This window comes from the organism of the source record quoted next, unplaced genomic scaffold (genome assembly GCF_019419815.1).
Source record: "Pyrus x bretschneideri cultivar Hongxiangsu unplaced genomic scaffold, Pyrus_bretschneideri_v1 Contig6, whole genome shotgun sequence".
In the NCBI taxonomy this organism is placed as follows: Eukaryota; Viridiplantae; Streptophyta; class Magnoliopsida; order Rosales; family Rosaceae; genus Pyrus; species Pyrus x bretschneideri.
This window is the reverse complement of record NW_025999798.1, coordinates 1916055-1937858: the sequence shown is the minus strand read 5'-3', so window position 1 is coordinate 1937858 and position 21804 is coordinate 1916055. Positions and strand designations below refer to the sequence as shown.

Genomic DNA, 21804 nt, shown 5'->3' with positions numbered 1-21804 from the left:
CTACTAGGCATCGATCGATCATGGGAAAAATAAAAGAATAACGTCTTGACTCTTTGAAACGACACATTTAAATGAGTTGTTCACTTGTCTATCAGAAAACTAAAACTTATGCAGCTCTAATATTGGACTAATTTTTAGAGGCAGGTGTAACTACATTAATTAGAGCGAATATGCTTCTTTTGTATACCCGACTTCAACTCTCCTTCTCAAAACTTAGATCACTTGTATCAAAACTCTCCATACGTTTTTTTTCTTCCAATGATTTCAGTATAAATATACAAATTCGACCCCTTTTTGGTTGAAAGTATGTGAGTTTTTCACATTTAAAACTAGAGAGCCTCAAATCTTTAGTTAAGGTAAATAATCACTTAAATGAGTCATTTCAGATATACGTCCCGATCATGCATCAATAGGTACCAATATTGTAAATTGGTTTCTTTCTCTAGTGCAAGACCTGTGTGCCCAATAGCATCTACTTACTAACACCGAAAGAAAAAGAGAAAAAAAAGCAACCCAATCTTATGAAAGAAAATTAATTTGCATGTAGTTCAATATCCTAGTGATAGGATGTTAAGTTTTCACTCATATGTCACAGTTTGAAACTCTCTCTCCTAAATCATTTCAATAGTTTCGAACCCTCTTCATTCTCCCTAATAATGGTAAAATTAAAAAAAATAAATAAAACCCTAATTATCTAATTGCCATTGTTATGGTTGTCTTCTACAGAAAACATACGTTTTTCTTTGCGCTTTAAAATTTACTCAAAACATGTACACTAATCATGTTTATAATATTCTTTTGTGTTATACAATTTTAATTATCTTTAAACATAAGTGTTGAAAAGCACATGGTAAGGTTTATGTCCCTCCCGACTAGGTATAACTTCTTGTTTTTTCCATATCAATAAATTTCCCTCAAATTGTCGAGATTCTAAAAAGAAAAAAAGAAAAAAAAAAAAGACATGGTTTCCAGTTTGATTGTGATGTAAGATAAGACCATGAACGTGGAAAGTGCTTTTCGGGCTATTTTAAGTGTGCAATTTTCATGTGTTTATTCGTAATTATTTTAGAATGAGAACTTATTGGATATTGACCAAAATAGTGATGATATTCAAAATATTAGTTATCATAAGATAAGATACACAATCATAATTTGAAAACGGTTATTAGCATTCTAGAAATTCTATTTACAATATAACATTCTAAAAAGTCTGGTCGACATTTGCACTTCTCCGACTATAACAAAAGAGGAGTGTCAAATAAGTTTTATATTCGCGTGTCAATCACTGTTCTAAACAGTTATTAATGATATCACAAATAGTGCATGACAATAAGAGCATACGTCTCCTCTGAGATTGGATCCTAATGGAAAGTAAGCTTAATTTCTTCTAAAGCAAAGTTCGTGACATGTAAGTGGGTTTCCTTTTGAAAGCATATAGACGTGTAATTTTCCACGAATTAAATTCCACAGATTGTACGAGCTGCCTAATGCTCTCTTTAATTAAATATTGGTGTTTTTTTTTTTTTTTTTTGTTGAAAACTGAAATATTGGTGTTTGGTTGTGTGGCTATCTACTCATCCTCACCATCCATTTCCCTTTTCTTTCTTTTTTCTTTTTTTTTTCCAGGAACAAATGATTTTGTTATTGGAATTCAATCGTTTCTGGCAACGCTAGCTTTGGTCACCTTTTTGCATTATATAACTGGATAGCCCCTTCTTCCTCAGTGGAACCAAAGTTTTTTTAGTGGGCAACACAAAAAAATGGACAGCCTTAAAGCAGAGAAAATTGAGAGCCAAAGCCTACCCTCACAGGAACCAACCAAAGGTGGAGGCACCACATTTTTCAGAACATGCTTTAATGGTCTCAACACGTTATCAGGTAAATTTGTCTCGTTTTTCTCCCTGTCACACCATATTTTTAACTTTCTTAATTACGACAAATGTGAGTTAGGTCAGTTGACTAAGTTAGCGTGTCTGACCCCTTCACACAAAACATTCTTAGTTACCTTGTTTAATTTTTCAGGAGTTGGGATTCTATCGATTCCATTTGCACTTTCTGAAGGAGGGTGGCTGAGCTTAATCCTTCTTTTCCAGTTGGCACTTCTTTGTTGGTATACTGGGTTGCTTCTGCAACGTTGCATGGACGGGAATCCGGGGATCAAGAGTTATCCCGACATTGGAGAAGCTGCTTATGGACAGAAAGGAAGAGTCGCCATCTCCATTTTTATGTACCTTGAGCTGTATTTGGTAGCTGTTGAGTTTCTAATATTAGAAGGTGACAACTTAAACCAGTTGTTCCCAAGCATGGGTTTTAAGATGGCAGGCCTCAAAGTCGGAGGCAAACAATGCTTTGTTTTGCTCACTGCCCTTGTAATTCTTCCAACGACATGGCTGAAGAGTCTCGGATTGTTGGCGTATGTTTCCGCCGGAGGAGTTTTCGCTTCTCTTTTTTTGGTTGCCTGCGTATTTTGGATTGGTGCGGTTGATGGTGTAGGGTTTCATGAAGAAGATGTTCTTCTGAATTTCAGAGGATTGCCTACTGCTGTGAGCTTGTATCTGTTCTGCTATTGTGGCCATGCAGTTTTTCCCACATTGTGCAATTCCATGAAGGACAGAAGCAAATTCTCCAAGGTCAGTATTTTCAAAGCGAGGTTAAATAATTCATGGAACATGCGCAGATAGAACGGATGCAAATTTTTAATAAGAAACAGAACTAGAGGAACACTTAAGAGGACCATAAAGATGCATTAAATCGTGATTCACATATCACTTATTGTCGGTTTAGTCTCCTTCAACTTGATTTTTGATTAAATTTTTTTAAACCGATTCTATTTGTTCCTGAAATCTTTTGCAGTGATCTGACCATGTCCATTTTTCCCATCATTGCAGGTATTACTTATCTGCTTCGTTGCAAGCACCATCACCTACGGATCAATGGCGGTTTTAGGTTACTTGATGTTCGGACAAAACTTGAAGTCTCAAGTCACATTAAATCTTCCGGTACGAAAAATTAGTTCAAGGATTGCAATTTACATTACTATAATTAATCCCCTCACAAAGTATGCAATTATAATTACTCCGATTGCTGCTGCTATTGAGGATACACGCCCCTTTCGCAACAGTCGTCGCACTGTTAGCATCTTCGTGCGAACCTTAATTGTAATTAGCACCATAATTGTGGCATTAGCCATTCCGTTTTTCAGCTACTTAATGGCTTTAGTCGGCGCATCTCTGAGCGTGACGGTCTCAGTCTTGCTGCCGTGCTTGTTCTACCTCAAGATTAAAGTTGCTGCTCGGAGATTCGGGTTCGAGTTGGTGGTAATTGTTGCGATTATGGTAATAGGGTCTTTTGTTGGCGTAGTGGGTATGTACACTTCTGTGAAACAAATTGTAAGACAATTCTGAAATCGTAATGGAGCATTTTAATTGGTAACTCTGATAAATTTTTTGCACGAAGTAGAATTTCAGCACATGATTCATTTCCCATTTCTGCAATCATGCAAAATCACTTTCTGTTTTTTTTTTTTTTTTTTTTAGTGGGGTGCTTTTAGATTTTAGGGCTTCAATAAGATTGTTTTTAAATTTTATCCTGAATGGTTTTCCAAGTCTAATATAAGTCCCTATTTTAAAAACTTACCAGATTTAAGTAATTATAGCACATTTATTATTTATAAACTTTCCATTCGAAATTCTTTACCCATCTATAATTATTTTTTTTATTTTGTGCTCTAATCATATCAATAGATAAAAATTTATTCAAAATTCAAATTCTCATTATTAAAAAAATTCAACAGCAAAACAAAATCAATTTATACATAACATTCGGTATCTTATTTTATTCATAAGTACGAAAGTATCGGTGCATAAGTTTCGATACATAACTTTAGGTACTTTATATTACTCATAGGTACAAAAGTATCGGTAAGAATATATCGGTACGTAACTATAGTATCTAAACATACATATGTACGTGATATGAATATACATATATATGGAGAAATTCACGCACAATAAAAAATATGACTTTTCTTATTATGAGAACTTAATAATAACTATCAATGATAAATAACATTTTTATTATTTATGGGAATCAATATATAACCTACAAACAAAAAACTCAATAATTATTACAACCTATTTAATATTAAAAAGTTACAACTAAATGCTAAGGATTAGAATTTATTCAAAAAGTAATTTTAGACAATCATTAGAATAAAACTTTTCCTTTTTTTTGTTCAGTATGGAAGCATTTTTTACTATGAATTTGTTGGAAAATTAGTTTTTATTATTATTGTTATTTTATTAGATTTTTTTGTGGGTCAAGGATTATGATTATTCGTCCGTTATATTTAAGGTTTATTTTCGTTTTCTCTTATAAATAGGAATCTTATAAGTTCGATACTAGACTACTTATGAATTATGTAGCATTCTTAACAATCCTTGTTGTGTTTCTTCGATTTCAATATTCTTTAATTTTATAATTCTTTTATTCAATCATGGTACGGATACTTTAATTTTCAACTGAACTGTCGGTTATGGCGTTTGGTCAAATGTCCATACTGCTTCCGGATCATGGCTTTCAACTTTCCGTAGTGTGGAGAGGATATATGTCCAATAGCATCCACGAAACAAAAAAAACAAGAAATTCATAGAAAAAGGAGCAAACTTAATCCGGTTTTTAATCAGCCAACAAAGTGCACTGCTTTCCTAAGAGCAAGTCGACTCTTAAAAAATACGCTAGCATTCAGTCTATTTAATCTACTTAGTGCACAGTGATAAACCTTATGAATAATTTAATTGACCAAATACATCTTCATCTCTAAAACTAAATAGCCTAGTCAATTTATTAAAGTATTATTAATTTTTATAATAAAATATTTGATTTTTAATCTCTGATTTTGTAAAAAATTATTATTAATTTTTGACATTTTATTTATTTATTTTTAAGTTTTTTGGCGGAGCGTTGATCTGAAAATCAAATGGTCCTCATTGTGTCACGTCAGTAGCCATTAATTTTAAATTTCAATTTTTTTTACTGTTGAAATCCAATAGCCTAGAAAAATAGTCATTGGAAATCCAACGGTCCACATTGTGCCACATATCCTGCATAGTGGGCCCCACCTTTGCGATGCTGTCGGCCACTTGCAACCATGCGCACGTGTTTTCCACGTGCCTGGCGCAAAAAAAGGATATTAGGTGGCTAACATCAGCCTAGCATCATGTAGGTCGGACCTTGATTCAGCACATTTTAGACCGGCCCAAAGACTGGCTTAGACTGGGTACCAGCCTATTAAGCTCGGTTGGAGTGTTTTTTGGGGGTGCCGGCTCAATTTTTGGACTTTAGACCAGCCTATTGTCTTGGGCTGGACTTGCTCTAATAATTTACTGCTTTTTCCCCGCATTATTTTCATGTGCTTGGTTATAATAATTACTCTGCTAAGTCGGAATCCCTTAAAGCAAAGAAAACGGAGAACCAAAACCAACGCCTACGAAACGTACTACAGTTGAGAAATTTTCCAGTACAACAGTCACAAACTCACAAGAATCAGGAAGCATGCACCATCTTTTGATCATAATCATTAGTTTGGAATCTTTGGATCTGTCCAAAAGCACTCGATCAATGTCAGGGTCATGTTAGGATTAATTTCAATTGCACCAAAGCAAACTTTGGATATGCCATTTCTTTTATTAAAGGGGCAAAAGATAACAATAAGATAAAGAAAATGACCTCAAAAGGAGGGTACCAGCTGCAAGAATTTGAAAGAGGAAAATCTATAAAATACATCCAACGTGGTAAGATCGTGTGGAAGATAAAAAATCTCAAAACAATCAATCGTGAGATAGGAAAAATGATGTTCTTAGCTTGTTTGTTAATTGAAAGATATTATAACAAAATACGAGCATCCAACTCAAAATTAATCGACAATAAATTGAGAATAGTTTATCAGCTATATATCGGCCTATTCTGATTCATTTTTCATCGTCTGCAATTATGCAAAAGCAGTAAAGCACCTTTCGTCTTTTTTTTTTTAATCAGTATGGAAGCACTTTTGAATCTTGATGATGAATTATTATTTCATGACGTTCAGCCAAGTATTTCATATTGAATATGGATACATTATGAGACATTGGGACACATAAAGCAGCAAGTTTCATTGTAAACAATGACTTTTAACTTTTTTTAGAGCAGAAGAATGTGCTTCCAATATATAGCACTTCAACACTAAAAAACAACAGTATATCTAATCTGGATTTGGGATCCCTGCAAAGTACGTACACTGCTTTCTTCCCTAATAATTTGATGCTTTTTTCAGTCCTTTTTCTTGCATTATCTAGTGTGGACTAATATATTGAACTTGTATAGAAGTCACACATTTACAATGGACTAGAAAATTTGAGTGTGATATTAATATATTGAACTTACACTAGTGAAGCAGTAATGTTATACGTATCAAACTCAAGTTACATGATTCTTATATATAAGTATCACACTCACACAAACTACTGTGAAATGTCTAAGGAAAGACACCTAAAGTCGGACCCCATAAGGCTAAAGGCAAAGAGAATGGAGAGCCAAAAACCTAACACCTACGGTCGAGAAACTTTTGAGTGTGACGATCATAGATTCACAAAAATAAGGCAAAATGCACCACCTTTTTGGATCATATTAGTACTTGGTTTGAATGTGCAGAATGTGGGAAAGTTGCATGCTCTTAAATCCACGAGAACACCTAACTCTTTTACGTTCGATTCTCCTTCATCTTGTATTAAAATTTGAGAAATTATTTTGCACTCATTTTTTTTTTCCCAACCACTCTCTTCTTTTATTATAGCCACTAAACTGAATAAATAAATAAAATAAAAAAATCAAGTAACGTAAACAAAAAAAGAAGTGCACAAGAAGAAGGGGAATGTGGTAAATTAAAATCCCAAAAAAAAATATATATTTAGGCTTGGGCTGCATGTAGTAGTAGAACCAGAATTTGGGCTTTGGGTGGACAAACAAGAAACAAGTTCGATCATCTAAAGGTTTCCTGGACAAATTTGAACCCAGTAAAAAAAAAAAGAAAAAAAAAAAGAAAAAGAGGAAGTTGGAAAACAAACTTTTTACCATATCCGGGAAGAGTGATCGTATGTACACTTATATTTCGTTTCTGAACATCTGAATACCTTTCTTTTATTTTTTATGATTATTTTTCTCTGGACACCTATTTTTCACTTTCTTTGAACATCCATTTTCTTGTCTAAATTATAAAGGCTTTCTCTTCAATTTTATTGTGAAATTCAACCGTCCTCAAGTTCATCAATCGCTTGATTACCACCCTATGAGCGTCCAAAAAAAAAAAAACTATTTTTCTTGAGAAAATCACTATGTTCTTTGTATAATTTTATAAATATGTATAATAGTCTCTCTGATTATTTTTTTTTTTTTTTCAAATAAAATTGATGGTTGTACGAAACCCAACCATCTGCTTGTGCCAGCCATGGTGATGTAGACATGGGGATGCGGGTGCTTAAACGGATTTTTGAGTTAGATGATTCTCACAGTGGGGACTATGTGATCATATCGAACTTGTGTGCAAGAGCGGGGAGATGGGAGGATGTGGATTACTTAAGGAAGTTGATGAGAGACAGAAGAGTTGTAAAGATTCCCGGATGCAGCTCCATTGAGGTGAACAATGTAGTGCACAAATTCTTTTCTGGAGACGGGGAGCGTTCTGTTTCTACTGTACTGCACCGGGCAGTTGACGAATTGGTTGAAGAATTAAAGCTGGCTGGATATGTTCCTGATACTTCTCTAGTGTTTCATTCTAACATGGAAGATAAAGAGAGAAGTTTCTCTCAGATACCATGGTGATGGATTATGATCATAGCTCTATTTAACGTCTTCCATACAATTATACAAGCAAGCATATACATGGGATGGAAGCACCTTTATCGTTGTTAATGCGGTCATATTTCCACTCTCTTCATACATAATGCTAGGCAAATGATCACAATACTACTAGGCATCGATCGATCATGGGAAACATAAAAGAAGAATGTCTTGACTCTTTGAAACGATACACTTAAATGAGTTGTTCACTTGTCAATCAGAAAACTAAAACTTATGCGGCTTTAATATTGGACTAATTTTTTTAGAAGCGGGTGTGTAATAGTTAGAGCGAATATACTTCTTTTGTATACCCATGTTCAACTCTCCATCTCAAAACTTAGATCACTTGTATCAAAAGTCCATACTTTTTGTTTTCGATGATTTCAGTATAAATGTACAAATTCGACCCTTTTTTGGTTGAAAGTATGTGAGTTTTTCACATTTAAATTTAGAGAGGCTCAAATCTTTAGTTAAGATAAATAATCACTTAAATGAGTCATTTCAGATATACGTCCCGATCATGCCTCAATAGGTACCAATATCGTAAATTGGTTTCTTTCTCTGGTGCAAGACCTGTGTGCCCAATAGCATCCACTTATTAACACTAAAAAAAAAAAAAAACCAATCCTATCTTATGACAAATTTGCATGTAGTTTAATATCCTAGTGATAGGATGTTAAGTTTTCATGCATATATATGTCATGTTTCAAAACTCTCTCCTAAATCATTTCAATAGTTTCGAACCCTCTTCATTCTCCTTAATAATAGTAAAATTAAAATAAAAAAAAACCAAAAAAACCCTAATTATCTAATTGCCATTGTTATGGTTGTCTTCTACAGAAAACATATGTTTTTCTTTGCCCCTTAAAATTGACTCAAAACATGTATACTAATCATGTTTATAATATTCTTTTGTGTTATACAATTTTAATTATCTTTAAACAAAAGTGTTGACAAGCACATGATAAGGTTCATGAGGGGTAAGATTTATGTCCCTCCCGACTAGGTATAGCTTTTTTTTTCCCCATATCAATAAATTTACCTCATACCACCGAGATTCTCAAAAAAAAAAACAAAAAGGACATAGTTTCCAGTTTGATTGTGAAGTAAGATAAGACCATGAACGTGGAAAGTGCTTTTCGGGCTATTTTAAGTGTGCAATTTTCATGTGTTTATTAGTAATGTATTAGAATGACAAAAAAAGTGATGATATTCAAAATATTAGTCATCATAAGATAAAATACACAATTATGATTTGAAAACGATTATTGGCATTCTAAAAACAAAGTTCGAAAGTCTGTTCGCCATTCTGAAAACGGTTATTTACAATAACATTCTAGAAAGTCTGTTCGCCATTCGCACTCCTCCAACTATAACAAAAGAGAAGTGCCGAATAAGTTTTATATTCGCGTGTCAATCGTACTGTTCTGAACAGTTATTGATGATATTGCAAATAATGCATGACAATAAGAGCATACGTCTCCTCTGAGATTAGATCCTAATGGAAAGTAGGCTTAATTTCTTCTAAAGCAAAGTTCGAAACATGTAAGTGGGTTTCCTTTTGAAAGCCTATAGACGTGTAATTTTCACCAATTAAATTCCACAGATTGTACAAGCTGTTAGACCAAGTCCGTGTCTGGTTTCTGTTCCCCCGACTTCAGGAAGTTGTGATCAACCTAAACTCTCATCTATGAAGAGTTAGTTCAGTTTACAACTCTCTTAAATATTTGTTGTTTCTGTGATACGTTTCCTTTGTATCTTCAATTGCATGCGTTCGAGCTATCAGCCAATGGGGAAAAAAATTGGATCTGTGTCGTTGGACTGCTAGGGCTCTGATACCATGTAAAACTTAAGTATATTCAAGGGTTCACTTCAATTGCATGCCTTTTCAATGAGAGGCTGCATGTATTTATATTCCACTTCTGATTACATCAGGGAATGAAATCCCTATTTACAAGGTTATTCAAAATTCAAAAATTACAACAGAAGATACAAAGGAAACGTATCACAGAAACAACAAACATTTAAAAGAGTTGTAAACTGAGCTAACTCTTCATAGACAAGAGTTTAGGTTGATCACAACTTCCTGAAGTCCCGGGAACAGAAACCAGACACGGACTTCGTCTAACACAAACTGCCTAATGCTCTCTTTAATTAAATATTGATGTTTGTTTGTGTGGCTATCTACTCATCCTCACCATCCATTTCCCTTTCTTTTCTGTTTTTCCAGGAACAAATGATTTTGTTATTGGAATTCAATCGTTTCTGGCAATGCTAGCTTTGGTCACCTTTTTGCATTATATAACTGGATAGCCCTTGCTTCCTCAGCGGAACCAAAGTTTTTATAGCGGGCAGCACAAAAAATGGAAAGCTTTAAAGCAGAGAAAATTGAGAGCCAAAACCTACCCTCACAGGAACCAACCAAAGGTGGAGGCACCTCATTTTTCAGAACATGTTTTAATGGTCTCAACACGTTATCAGGTAAATTTGTCTCTTTTTTGTCTCCGTCACACCATATTTTTAACTTTCTTAATTACGACAAATATGAGTTAGGTCAGTTGACTAGGTTAGCGTGTCTGACCCCTTCACACAAAACATTCTTAATTACCTTGTTTAATTTTTCAGGAGTTGGGATTCTATCGATTCCAATTGCACTTTCTGAAGGAGGGTGGTTGAGCTTAATCCTTCTTTTCCTGTTGGCACTTCTTTGTTGGTATACCGGGTTGCTTCTACAACGATGCATGGACGGGAATCCGCGGATCAAGAGTTATCCCAACATTGGAGAAGCTGCTTATGGACAGAAAGGAAGAGTCGCCATCTCCATTTTTATGTACCTTGAGCTGTATTTGGTAGCTGTTGAGTTTCTAATATTAGAAGGTGACAACTTAAACCAGTTGTTCCCAAGCATGGGTTTTAACATGGCAGGCCTCAAAGTCGGAGGCAAACAATGCTTTGTTTTGCTCACTGCCCTTGTAATTCTGCCAACGACATGGCTGAAGAGTCTAAGATTGTTGGCTTATGTTTCCGCCGGAGGAGTTTTCGCTTCTCTTCTTTTGGTTGCCTGCGTGTTTTGGGTTGGTGCGGTTGATGGTGTAGGGTTTCATGAAGGAGATGCTCTTCTTAATTTGAGAGGATTGCCTACTGCTGTGAGCTTGTATCTGTTCTGCTATTGTGGCCATGCAGTTTTTCCCACATTGTGCAATTCCATGAAGGACAGGAGCAAATTCTCCAAGGTCAGTATTTTTGAAGCACGGTTAAATAATTCATGGAACATGCGCAGATAAAACGGTTACAAATTTTTAATAAAAAACAGAACGAGAGAAACACATAAGAGGACTATAAAGAGGCATTAAATCATGATTCACACATGGCTTATTGTCGGTTTAGTCTCCTTCAACTTAATTTTTGATTAAAATTTGGGTAACTTTGGATGCGGTCTCTATTTATTAACATTCTTTGATTGAAACCTTATTCGTTTTCGATTTTTTATTGAAGTCACTAAAATTTTTGTAACGGATTCTATTTGTTCCTGAAATCTTTTGCAGTGATCTGACCATGTCCATTTTCCCCATCATTGCAGGTATTACTTATCTGCTTCGTTGCAAGCACCATCACCTACGGATCAATGGCGGTTTTAGGTTACTTGATGTTCGGACAAGAATTGAAGTCTCAAGTCACATTAAATCTTCCAGTACGAAAAATTAGTTCAAGGATAGCAATTTACATTACTATAATTAATCCCCTCACAAAGTATGCAATTATAATCACTCCGATTGCTGCTGCTATTGAGGATACACGCCCTTTTCGCAACAGTTGCACAATTAGCATCTTCGTGCGAACCTTAATTGTAATTAGCACCGTAATTGTGGCCTTGGCCATTCCGTTTTTTAGCTACTTAATGGCTTTAATCGGCGCATCTCTGAACGTGATGGTCTCAGTCTTGCTGCCGTGCTTGTTCTACCTCAAGATTACCGTTGCTGCTAGGAGATTCGGGTTTGAGTTGGCGGTAATTGTTGCGATTATGGTAATAGGGTCTTTTGTTGGGGTAGTTGGTACGTACACTTCTGTGAAACAAATTGTAAGACAATTCTGAAATCGTAATGGAGCATTTTAATTAGTAACTCTGATAAAAAATTTGCAAGAAGTAGAATTTCACCACATGATTCGTTTCCCATTTCTACAATTATGCAAAATCACTTTCTATTTTTGCTTTTTTTTTTTTTTTTTTTTTTTTTGGTTCGGTATGGAAGCACTTTTGACGATGAATTTGTTGGAAAATTAGTTCTTATTATTATTGTTATTTTATTAGTTTTGTTGTGGGTCAAGGATTATGATTATTTATCTGTTATGTTTAGAATTTATTTTCGTTTTTCTCTTATAAATAGGAGTCTTATAAGTCCATTAAAATGTAATCTTACGAATTATGTAACCTTCTTAATGAATCTTCTTGTATTTCTTCGATTTCAATATTCTTTAATTTCATAATTCTTTTATTCGTTCATGGTACGCATACTATAATTTTCAACTGAACTGTCTTCGGTCAAATGTCAATACTGCTTCCGGATCATGGCTTTCAACTTTCTGTAGTACAGAAGGAACAAAGAACAATGCTTTCCTAATAATTTACTGCTTTTTCCCTGCATTATTTTCATGTGCTTGGATATAATAATTACCCTGCTCCAAAGACTCTTGCATTATTCATATGAATATAAAGTGGGAATCCCTTAAAGCAAAGAAAACGGAACCAAAACCAACGTCTACGTAACGTACTACAATTGAGAAATTTCCAGTATAACACTCACAAGCTCACAAGAATCAGGAAACATGCACCATCTTTTGATCAGAATCATTAGTTTGGAACCTTTGGATCTGTCCAAAAGCGATTCGATCAATGTTAGGGTCATGTTAGGATTAATTTCAATTGCACCAAAGCAAACTTTGGATATGCCATTTCTTTTATTAAGGGGGCAAAAGATAACAATAAGATAAAGAAAATGACCTCAACAGGAGGGTACCAGCTGCAAGAATTTGAAAGGGGAAGATCTATAAAATGCATCCAATGTTGTAAGATCGTGGGAAAGATAAAAAATCTTAAAACAAATAATCGTGAGATATGAAAAATGACATTCTTAGCTTGTTACTAAATAGTTAAAAGATATTATAACAGAATACGAGCATCTAACTCAAAATTAATCAGCAATAAGTTGAGAGTAGTTTATCAGCTATATGTTGGGCTATTCTGATTCATTTTTCATCGTCTGCAATTATGCAAAAGCACCTTTCGTCTTTTGTTTTTAATCAGTATGGAAGCACTTTTGAATCTTGATGATGAATTATTATTTCATGACGTTCAGTCAAGTATTTCATACTGAATCTGGATACATCATGAGACATTGGGACACATAAAGCAGCAAGTTTCATTGTAAATAATGCCTTTTAACTCTTTTTTAGTGCAGAAGAATGTGCTTCCAATATATAGCACTTCAACACTGAAAAACAAGACATCCATAGAAAAGAAGAGCATATATTTAATCTGGATTTGGGATCCCTGCAAAGTACGTACACTTCTTTCTTCCCTAATAATTTGCTGCTTTTTTTTCAGTCCTTTTTCTTGCATTATTCATGGCCTGTCATGCATTATCTAGTGTGGACTAATGTACTAAATTCGTAGAGGAGTCACACTTTTACAATGGACTAGAAAATTTGAGTGTAATGCTAATATATTGAACTTACACTAGTGTAGCAGTAGTGTTATACGTATCAAACTCAAGTTACATGATTCTTATATATAAGTATCACACTCACTCAAACTACTGTGAAATACGTAAAGGGACCCCATAAGGCTAAAGGCAATAAGAATGGGGAGCCAAAAACCTAACACCTACGGTCAAGAAACTTTTGAGTGTAACAATCATAGATTCACAAAAATAAGGCAAAATGCACCACCTTTTTGGATCATATTAGTACTTAGTTTGAATGTGCAGAATGTGGGAAAGTTGCATGCTCTCAAATCCATGAGAGTACCTAACTCTTTCACGTTCGATTCTCCTTCATCTTATATTAAAATTTAAGAAATTATTTTTGCACTCATTTTTTTTTTCCAACCACGCTCTTCTTTTATTCTAGCCACTAAACTGAATAAATAAATAAACCAAATAACGTAAACAAAAAAGAAGTGCAAAAGAAGAAGACGGGAATGTGGTAACCAGAATTTGGGCTTTGGGTGGACAAACAAGGAACAAGTTCCATCATCAAAACACACAAGATAATGATATGGCAGCGCCGGCTGTCCAAATAAGCCCATTCTCTCACCCAAAAACCAACAGAGACACCCCTCTCTCTCTCGTCCCCAAGTGCTCGACTTTGAGACAAATCAAGCAAATCCATGCCTTTTCCATCAAAACCCATCTCCAACATGACATCTCCGTCCTCACCAAGCTCATCAATTTCTGCACCTCGAACCCTACGAGTACCTCCATGGACTACGCTCACCACCTGTTCGACCAAATTCCCCACCCGGACATCGTCGTCTTCAACACCATGGCTCGCGGCTACGCTCGCTCTGACACCCCGTTTCGAGCCATTTCACTCTTCTCCCACGTTCTGTGCGCAGGTCTCTTCCCAGATGACTACACATTCCCGTCGCTTCTCAAGGCGTGCGCCGGCTCTAAAGCGTTAGAAGAAGGGAAGCAATTGCATTGCTTTGCTATCAAGTTTGGCCTCCACCTTAACATCTATGTGTGTCCTACACTTATAAATATGTACACCGAGTGCAATGATTTGGATGCCGCTCGGCGGGTGTTTGATAAGATAACGGACCCTTGTGTTGTTATACACAATGCCATGATCACGGGCTATGCTCGAAGTAGCCGGCCAAATGAGGCGTTGGCGTTGTTTCGAGAAATGCAGGCAAGCAATGTTAAGCCTACTGATGTAACCATGCTTTGTGCTCTTTCTTCATGTGCTTTGTTAGGAGCATTAGACTTGGGAAAGTGGATACATGAATATGTTAAGAAAAACAGGTTTGATAATTACGTTAAAGTGAACACTGCACTGATAGACATGTATGCAAAATGTGGAAGCCTGGAGGATGCAGTGTCTGTATTCGAAAACATGAGTGTCAAAGATACTCAGGCTTGGTCTGCAATGATCGTGGCATATGCGACACACGGGCATTGTTCCAAAGCCATATCTATGTTCGAAGAAATGAAAAGAGCACGAATTAGACCTGATGATATCACCTTTTTGGGTCTCTTGTACGCGTGTAGTCATGCTGGATTTGTTGAGGAGGGTTGCAATTATTTCTACAGCATGAGTGAGAAATATGGGATTTCTCTCGGTGTTAAGCATTATGGTTGCATGATAGATTTGCTAGGTCGGTCTGGACGCTTAGAGGAGGCCTACAACTTCATAGATGAGTTACCAATTAAGCCGACACCCATATTCTGGCGAACGTTGTTATCTGCTTGTGGCAGCCACGGTGATGTAGACATGGGGATGCGGGTGCTTAAACGGATTTTTGAGTTAGATGACTCTCATGGTGGGGATTATGTGATCATATCGAACTTGTGTGCAAGAGCGGGGAGATGGGAGGATGTGGATTACTTAAGGAAGTTGATGAGAGGCAGAGGAGTTGTAAAGATTCCCGGATGCAGCTCCATTGAGGTGAACAATGTAGTGCACGAATTCTTTTCTGGAGACGGGGAGCGTTCTGTTTCTACTGTACTGCACCAGGCAGTTGACGAATTGGTTGAAGAATTAAAGCTGGCTGGATATGTTCCTGATACTTCTTTAGTGTTTCATTCTAACATGGAAGATAAAGAGAGAGAAGTTTCTCTCAGATACCATAGTGAGAAGTTGGCGATTGCTTACGGGCTCTTAAACACAGCCCCCGGGGCAACAATCCGCGTCGTGAAGAACCTTAGGGTATGTGGGGATTGCCACTCTGCTGCTAAGTATATATCGTTGATCTTTAATAGACATATAATTCTTCGAGATGTCCAACGGTTCCATCATTTCAAACAGGGAAAGTGCTCTTGTGGAGATTATTGGTAGTTTAACTTAATCGAACTGGAGATCATTTTTATCATAGCATAGAAAATATATTGGCTTGACAAAATTTCTTCATTTCGTTGGTGGAAGGCGATCCTCGATATCACGCTCTTCGCCAAATCCACTTCGATGATCATCGGCAGGCTGACATATTTGTCAAGCATCATCAACAAGAAGGCAGATTAATTTGTTGTAAATGTAAGACAAACTATGTTGTTACAAAAATATTTGTACTAATTCAGGTATTTACAAATTAATCATGGGAATTCGAACTTAGAAGCACATTGCTCTAACCAATTTGGCTAAGCTCAGTTTTACAGTGAAACTCGAGAAATTGGGTACACTTCTGGTATAATATGTTACAAAGATGCATCTGGGACTAGCCAGCTTCATGAGGTTTATTGAATGTCCATGCAGCCCGACGAGATGCTCGTCCAACATTGAGTTCCCATCCTTCTAGTTACTTTGATATTATGAGATTTTCTAGTATCGTCCAGACCAAGATTTGATGGCCAAACTTCAGGTGTATTACATATACCGGAGCATAGTAGAATTTCCATAATATCAGTAAGCTCATTGGATATTGGACTCTCTCATAGTAAAATTTCGCTGTCATCGTAATGTAATTACACATGTAATTAAGTTGCTCTAAACTGTCAAAATTCTTGTCCACCAGATTATCATTGGAAAGAGGGAAAAAGGACGTCGGCAATCATTTTAGGAAGCTGTTTCAGATGTTAAACGAAAAATCCTGTAAAACAATCACAAATACGCACAAATATATTCATAAATTGTAATGATTCAGTTCTCCGCGATGTAGACAGATGACTTGTAATTTGAACAGAGACATGAGTTCTCCACAATTTATCTTGGCACTATTTGAGTTCTAATAAATTAAAATTTGGGAAAGTTTTTCAAACTTCTTATTATGCTATTGGAAGATTTTTTTTACACTTTCTGATTTAGGGGCAATGCTTTCACATCTTCTCATACTTCATCACAAATGACAAAATTTAAGCCTGAGCCGCCTAACATGTGAACAATGCTGACAAGAAATAGTGGAACTCCATGTATCATTGTACTTAGTTGTTTAAAGATCAAATATTGTCATCAACTATTTTTCGATGTCATGATAGTTTGCTCCACTTAGAGTAAGTATCATGTTTGATTTGCAGAGACAATAACACTATATATTTGTAATGAGTTTGACAGTGAGTTATGGTTCATTTAATTGTGGTAACGTAATTTTGTTGTTATGTTTTGGACTGTCGTAAAAGTATTTTGTGAATATATTTTGTAAGAAAAAGATCCAGCTAATGTTAAGATACAAAATGAAAATTGCTAAAATGAGGAGAGAATATCCTCTTGATCAATATATGCCAAGTTTTCAGTATGAAAGCATTAAGCATGTATGGAAATCACGGCACGCTATTTCACCAACATTATTGCTATTGGTGACCACATTTATATATGCATGCATGCATGTTACAACCACATGATTTAGATTTGTTTTATTTGATACAAGATAAATAAAGTGTGAAAGCATTACTTTATCTACCTAACTTGGAAGGCTAATCCATCAAATAATTGGTGCAAGTACAAAGAGATGCTTACAATGGAGAGAGGATTCTCATGGGATCCTCTTTGTGAGGATCTTGGAAATTTTCTAATCACATCCGTTTATCGTGTATCGTGTTGTTAGTTTTTTTTCAGGTACTGTTTATATTCAATTTTAAATAAAAAAATTTACAATGATTTTTTATCGCACGATGTACAATGAACGAATGTGATTTGAGGATCCTCGAGATCCTCACTCCTTACAATATTCCTAACATTTATTTTATTAATCGAGGTAACTTCCAAAGGTCGCAGGAAGTCACAAATATGGCCAATAAGTGTGTGCCATAGGAGAGATTTTTCAATGGAACACAAATACATATAAGCGCAAGAACGCTTAAAAAAAATTTTCCCTCTACTTATATAATGATATATGACGTACCGCTTTATATTTCTGGCATACTCAAAAATCTCTCATGTCATACATTATGCACCATATTGTCTCGTATTAAATGGGAAAAAATGATAAAAATTGTTTATACCTGTGTCAAACCTTAGCTAAAAAGGCTTAACACAATCTGCCAAAATCACAGATGAATCCCGCGTTGAGATTTAAATTAATTAATGGCTAATTTAGTTTAGTTGGACAAACAAAAAAATTAAGAAAAATAGTGAATGTGACAGGAAAAAAAATCCCACAAATATGAAAGGAAAAATTTTGTATAAAGAAAAGGTGAGCCGACATATAGCTATCATCATGCAACGGTTACACACGTAAATAATCCAGTGGACTCATAAAATTTGGTAATGAAAGCATATAAGGCTGGATATTCGGCCCCTCAACCTTTCCATATTTCTGCCTATAAATAAGGCTCGTCACCTCCCTTTCAAATACACTATCATTACTCTCCAAATTAACCAGTCTCAAGAGTCAAAGGCCATAACCAAGAGAGAGAGAGAGTGAGTGAGAAGGATGAAGACCAACCCTTCAACTTTTGTCAAGCTTTTACTGCTAGGATGTCTTTCAGTTGTTTGTGTTGCAGAAGATTTTGATTTCTTCTACTTTGTCCAGCAGGTGAGTGAGACGTTTTATCTTATGCTACGTCGGATGAAATCGAACCCTTGACCTATGTGATTGTTAGTTCTTATGATTACCTTGTCATGGTTGTGTTTTTCCGTTGAGTAATGCAGTGGCCGGGATCGTATTGTGACACAAAGCAAAGTTGCTGCTATCCAACAACAGGGAAGCCTGCAGCTGATTTTGGTATTCATGGGCTTTGGCCGAATAAGAAGGACGGTTCATACCCCTCAAACTGCGATCCTAACAACCCCTTTGATCAATCTGAGGTATTTTAATTGAATCTTGAAAATGTCTTTTGGCATAAAATACATCGATTTTATATTTCTTTTTACATTTAAGGCCGGCCATCTAATGCAAAATCTGCTACATTTAGGCATTTTCGCATAAAAATCATTTATCATTTATTCAAAATCTGTTAAAAATGAGTTTTACAGTATTAAACTTGGACAAAATTGTAACAAAATGGTCACACGCCTCATTGGTGTAAAGAACAAGTCCTCCACAAGCAAGCATGGAGAAAGCCTGTACTCCTACTAATTGCGTATAATCATGTGTGTATATGTGTGTGTATATATATATCTCTTATCACGTGATTGATGATGTATAAGAAATAAACACATAATTGTATGTATCGAATGACTCCTGGTAATTGCAAGCTTGGTTTTGTGGCGTGACGTTTGAGGTCACATCTCACACCCCCTGCGTGCTTGCAATGGCCCTTTTGGCCTTTTTATCCTTTGTTCTGTTTTTTTCATACTACTTTAATCTTCTGTTGTTGACAAATTAAGAATTTATAATTATAATAATATATATAGCTCTTGATAATGGAATTGGATTCCATCCGGATCCATTTTGACGTGACATTAGGGATCTTCATATTTTAGTTATTTTCCGTGTATCGTGCAATCAGAAATCATTTGATTTTTTTATTTAAAATTAAACTCAAATAGTATCTAACAAAAACTAACCGCACGATGAACGATTAGAATGTGAAGATTCTCACAAAATGGATTCGGAGAGGATCCTCTTCCCTTGGTAATTAACGAACGTTATGAACCTTTAGATGCCACTAAATCCTATCATGGAAAATAATGTCACAGATTTCAGATCTACGAAGCAGCATGCAAAAAGAATGGCCAACATTAGCTTGCCCAAGCGGCAATGGCATAGCGTTCTGGACGCATGAATGGGAGAAACATGGCACCTGCTTAGAGTCGTTCATTGACCAACACGGTTACTTTGCAGCTGCTCTTAACCTCAAAAAGAAAATAAACCTCCTCCAAGCCCTCGAAAGTGCAGGTAATTAATAAATAAATTAAGAAACTAATCTGATCAAATTATCAATGCGTAACAGTTATTACACACGACTATTAGTTGGTAGATGTTGTAATCACTAGTCACCCCATATTGAGCCCACTAATTTCAGTAACTATTGATGTTAATTCCTTGCTGTGTTCGTCGATCCACATTTGTTAAACATATATAATGTTATATGTTACAGGTATACAGCCAAATGGGGACTCATACACCCTACAGAACATCAAGGGGGCAGTGAAAGATGCGACTGGGTTCACTCCATTTATCGAGTGCAATGTGGATGAATCTGGTAACAGCCAACTTTATCAGGTTTACTTGTGCGTGGACACTTCTGGTTCTGACCTCATTGAGTGTCCTGTCTTCCCACATGGAAAGTGTGCTGCACAAATTGAATTCCCAACTTTTTAGAAATGTAGAAAGATGACTAGCTAGCTCAGAGACCACAGCATCAGCTTTGTCTAAATTTTCATGTATCCATCATTCACTAATCATGAATTCTGGATGTAGTCCAGTTTTTAATAACCCATTTATGATAAGTGTGTCTATTTATGCAAAATACAATATATTTTGACATATGAAGTTATTGAGTCCTGACTATGTAGAACTTAATTTTCTTAGTTACTCACGAACGTGAACCACATCAAGTGGTCCAGTGGTAAGTTCATGAGTCCTGACTATTTAGAACTTAATTCCGTCAACTTTTTTGTTAATTATTAGCACGTGAGCCACACATATTAAGCTAAAACAGAACTCTACGTTAATTGTTAGCTAACTCACGTACTAATAATTAACAGAAAAGTTGATAGAAGTTTCAATTTTGGGCATAAATCCTAACAGACTTTACCATAAGGACTTAAATCCTATTTTTTTTACTACATGGGTTATTTTCCAACTATCTTATTACCACGGTACTTAATTTTAATTAAGCCAAAAAAAAAAAAATTAACTCACTAACATGGATTGATAATATTACATCTTTTTAGATTTTTTTACACCTTTTAATAAATAAAGGGTTGTTTTATTACCACTGTTAATTTGTTGAATACACCTACAACTAAAATGTCTCTCAACAATTTCATCTTTGCCCTTCCGTTTGTTAAATCTACCCCACCTTCCAAAACAATAAATCCCACAACCACCCACAATACCCCCACACCATCGCCTATGACTCCATTGTGTTCTTCGGATTATCCGAACCCTTGGAGAGGCGAGAGTGTTTGTCTCGACATTGTTTTTAAATAAGCCTTATTCTCCAGGTTTCTTGAAACTGTATTAGTATTCCTAATTGTTTTTTCATAATGATTTCGAAACTGTATTAGAAGTTTATTATCCATTACCATAAATTGAATTACAGGGTTATCCATGCTTATTCCACAGGTCTAAGTTTCTCCAAATTGTATTAGGCTTTTGTTCTTATATTGTCCGAGTCCAATTCTCGATATGAAAACTATGCCGAGGCCAATCCAGAATTCCCAAGCGGATTTGAATATAATACCGAAAAAGAAAAAAAAAAGAACAAAAGTACAACGATGAATATTTTGATGTTGAAAAAATGCGAGCAGTCTAATATAAAGCAAAGGATCTCAACAATCACCCATCGGCCACTGTGTGAAGAAATTTTTAGTTGTGACGGAAATACAAGTGGTACACCACATGTTTTACTAGGAGTGGTGGGAAATTTTATTTTTTAAGTTATTAACTTTTTAGCACACATATCCCACCATTTGTACAGTAACACGTGATGTACCACCCTGTGTACCGATCACATTAAAAAATCTCTCTGTGATGGAGTCGGTGGTTTTGAGAATATGATATTGACGATACATTATTTAGTTCATTTTGTTTACAAATTTAAACTCATTAGTATTACCCTTAAAGAATTTCTATTTTGATTGTTTCAACAAATTGTGGAGTATTAATAA

At 35.5% G+C, this 21804-nt stretch overlaps 4 protein-coding genes across 4 annotated transcripts; all 4 read left to right on the top strand.

Moving 5' to 3' along the window:
* The first annotated feature begins 1427 nt into the window (after window positions 1-1427).
* Window positions 1428-3527, top strand: LOC103950821 (amino acid transporter AVT1I). The gene is made up of 3 exons (XM_009362061.3): window positions 1428-1878; window positions 2023-2630; window positions 2889-3527. The coding sequence occupies exons 1-3, from the start codon at window positions 1761-1763 to the stop codon at window positions 3402-3404; spliced, it is 1242 nt and encodes a 413-aa protein (XP_009360336.2). The 5' UTR covers window positions 1428-1760; the 3' UTR covers window positions 3405-3527.
* Window positions 3528-10238: 6711 nt separating this feature from the next.
* Window positions 10239-12447, top strand: LOC103950820 (amino acid transporter AVT1J-like). The gene is made up of 3 exons (XM_009362060.3): window positions 10239-10356; window positions 10501-11108; window positions 11456-12447. The coding sequence occupies exons 1-3, from the start codon at window positions 10239-10241 to the stop codon at window positions 11966-11968; spliced, it is 1239 nt and encodes a 412-aa protein (XP_009360335.2). The 3' UTR covers window positions 11969-12447.
* Window positions 12448-14048: 1601 nt separating this feature from the next.
* LOC103950819 (pentatricopeptide repeat-containing protein At2g02980, chloroplastic) lies at window positions 14049-16589 on the top strand. Its single transcript, XM_009362059.3, has one exon. The coding sequence runs from the start codon at window positions 14149-14151 to the stop codon at window positions 15928-15930; it is 1782 nt and encodes a 593-aa protein (XP_009360334.2). The 5' UTR covers window positions 14049-14148; the 3' UTR covers window positions 15931-16589.
* A 1780-nt stretch (window positions 16590-18369) lies between these two features.
* On the top strand, window positions 18370-20473 carry LOC103950818 (extracellular ribonuclease LE). The gene is made up of 4 exons (XM_009362058.3): window positions 18370-18559; window positions 18676-18831; window positions 19666-19864; window positions 20067-20473. The coding sequence occupies exons 1-4, from the start codon at window positions 18458-18460 to the stop codon at window positions 20288-20290; spliced, it is 681 nt and encodes a 226-aa protein (XP_009360333.2). The 5' UTR covers window positions 18370-18457; the 3' UTR covers window positions 20291-20473.
* Window positions 20474-21804: the final 1331 nt, after the last annotated feature.

Bases quoted from the DNA above. Each gene is read 5' to 3' on its own strand.
- LOC103950821 (XM_009362061.3), top strand. From the start codon at position 1,761: ATGGACAGCCTTAAAGCAGAGAAAATTGAGAGCCAAAGCCTACCCTCA. The intron at 1,879-2,022 runs GTAAATTTGTCT...TTAATTTTTCAG, and splicing joins TGGTCTCAACACGTTATCAG to GAGTTGGGATTCTATCGATT. The intron at 2,631-2,888 runs GTCAGTATTTTC...CCATCATTGCAG, and splicing joins ACAGAAGCAAATTCTCCAAG to GTATTACTTATCTGCTTCGT.
- LOC103950820 (XM_009362060.3), top strand. From the start codon at position 10,239: ATGGAAAGCTTTAAAGCAGAGAAAATTGAGAGCCAAAACCTACCCTCA. The intron at 10,357-10,500 runs GTAAATTTGTCT...TTAATTTTTCAG, and splicing joins TGGTCTCAACACGTTATCAG to GAGTTGGGATTCTATCGATT. The intron at 11,109-11,455 runs GTCAGTATTTTT...CCATCATTGCAG, and splicing joins ACAGGAGCAAATTCTCCAAG to GTATTACTTATCTGCTTCGT.
- LOC103950819 (XM_009362059.3), top strand. From the start codon at position 14,149: ATGGCAGCGCCGGCTGTCCAAATAAGCCCATTCTCTCACCCAAAAACC.
- LOC103950818 (XM_009362058.3), top strand. From the start codon at position 18,458: ATGAAGACCAACCCTTCAACTTTTGTCAAGCTTTTACTGCTAGGATGT. The intron at 18,560-18,675 runs GTGAGTGAGACG...TGAGTAATGCAG, and splicing joins TCTTCTACTTTGTCCAGCAG to TGGCCGGGATCGTATTGTGA. The intron at 18,832-19,665 runs GTATTTTAATTG...ATAATGTCACAG, and splicing joins ACCCCTTTGATCAATCTGAG to ATTTCAGATCTACGAAGCAG.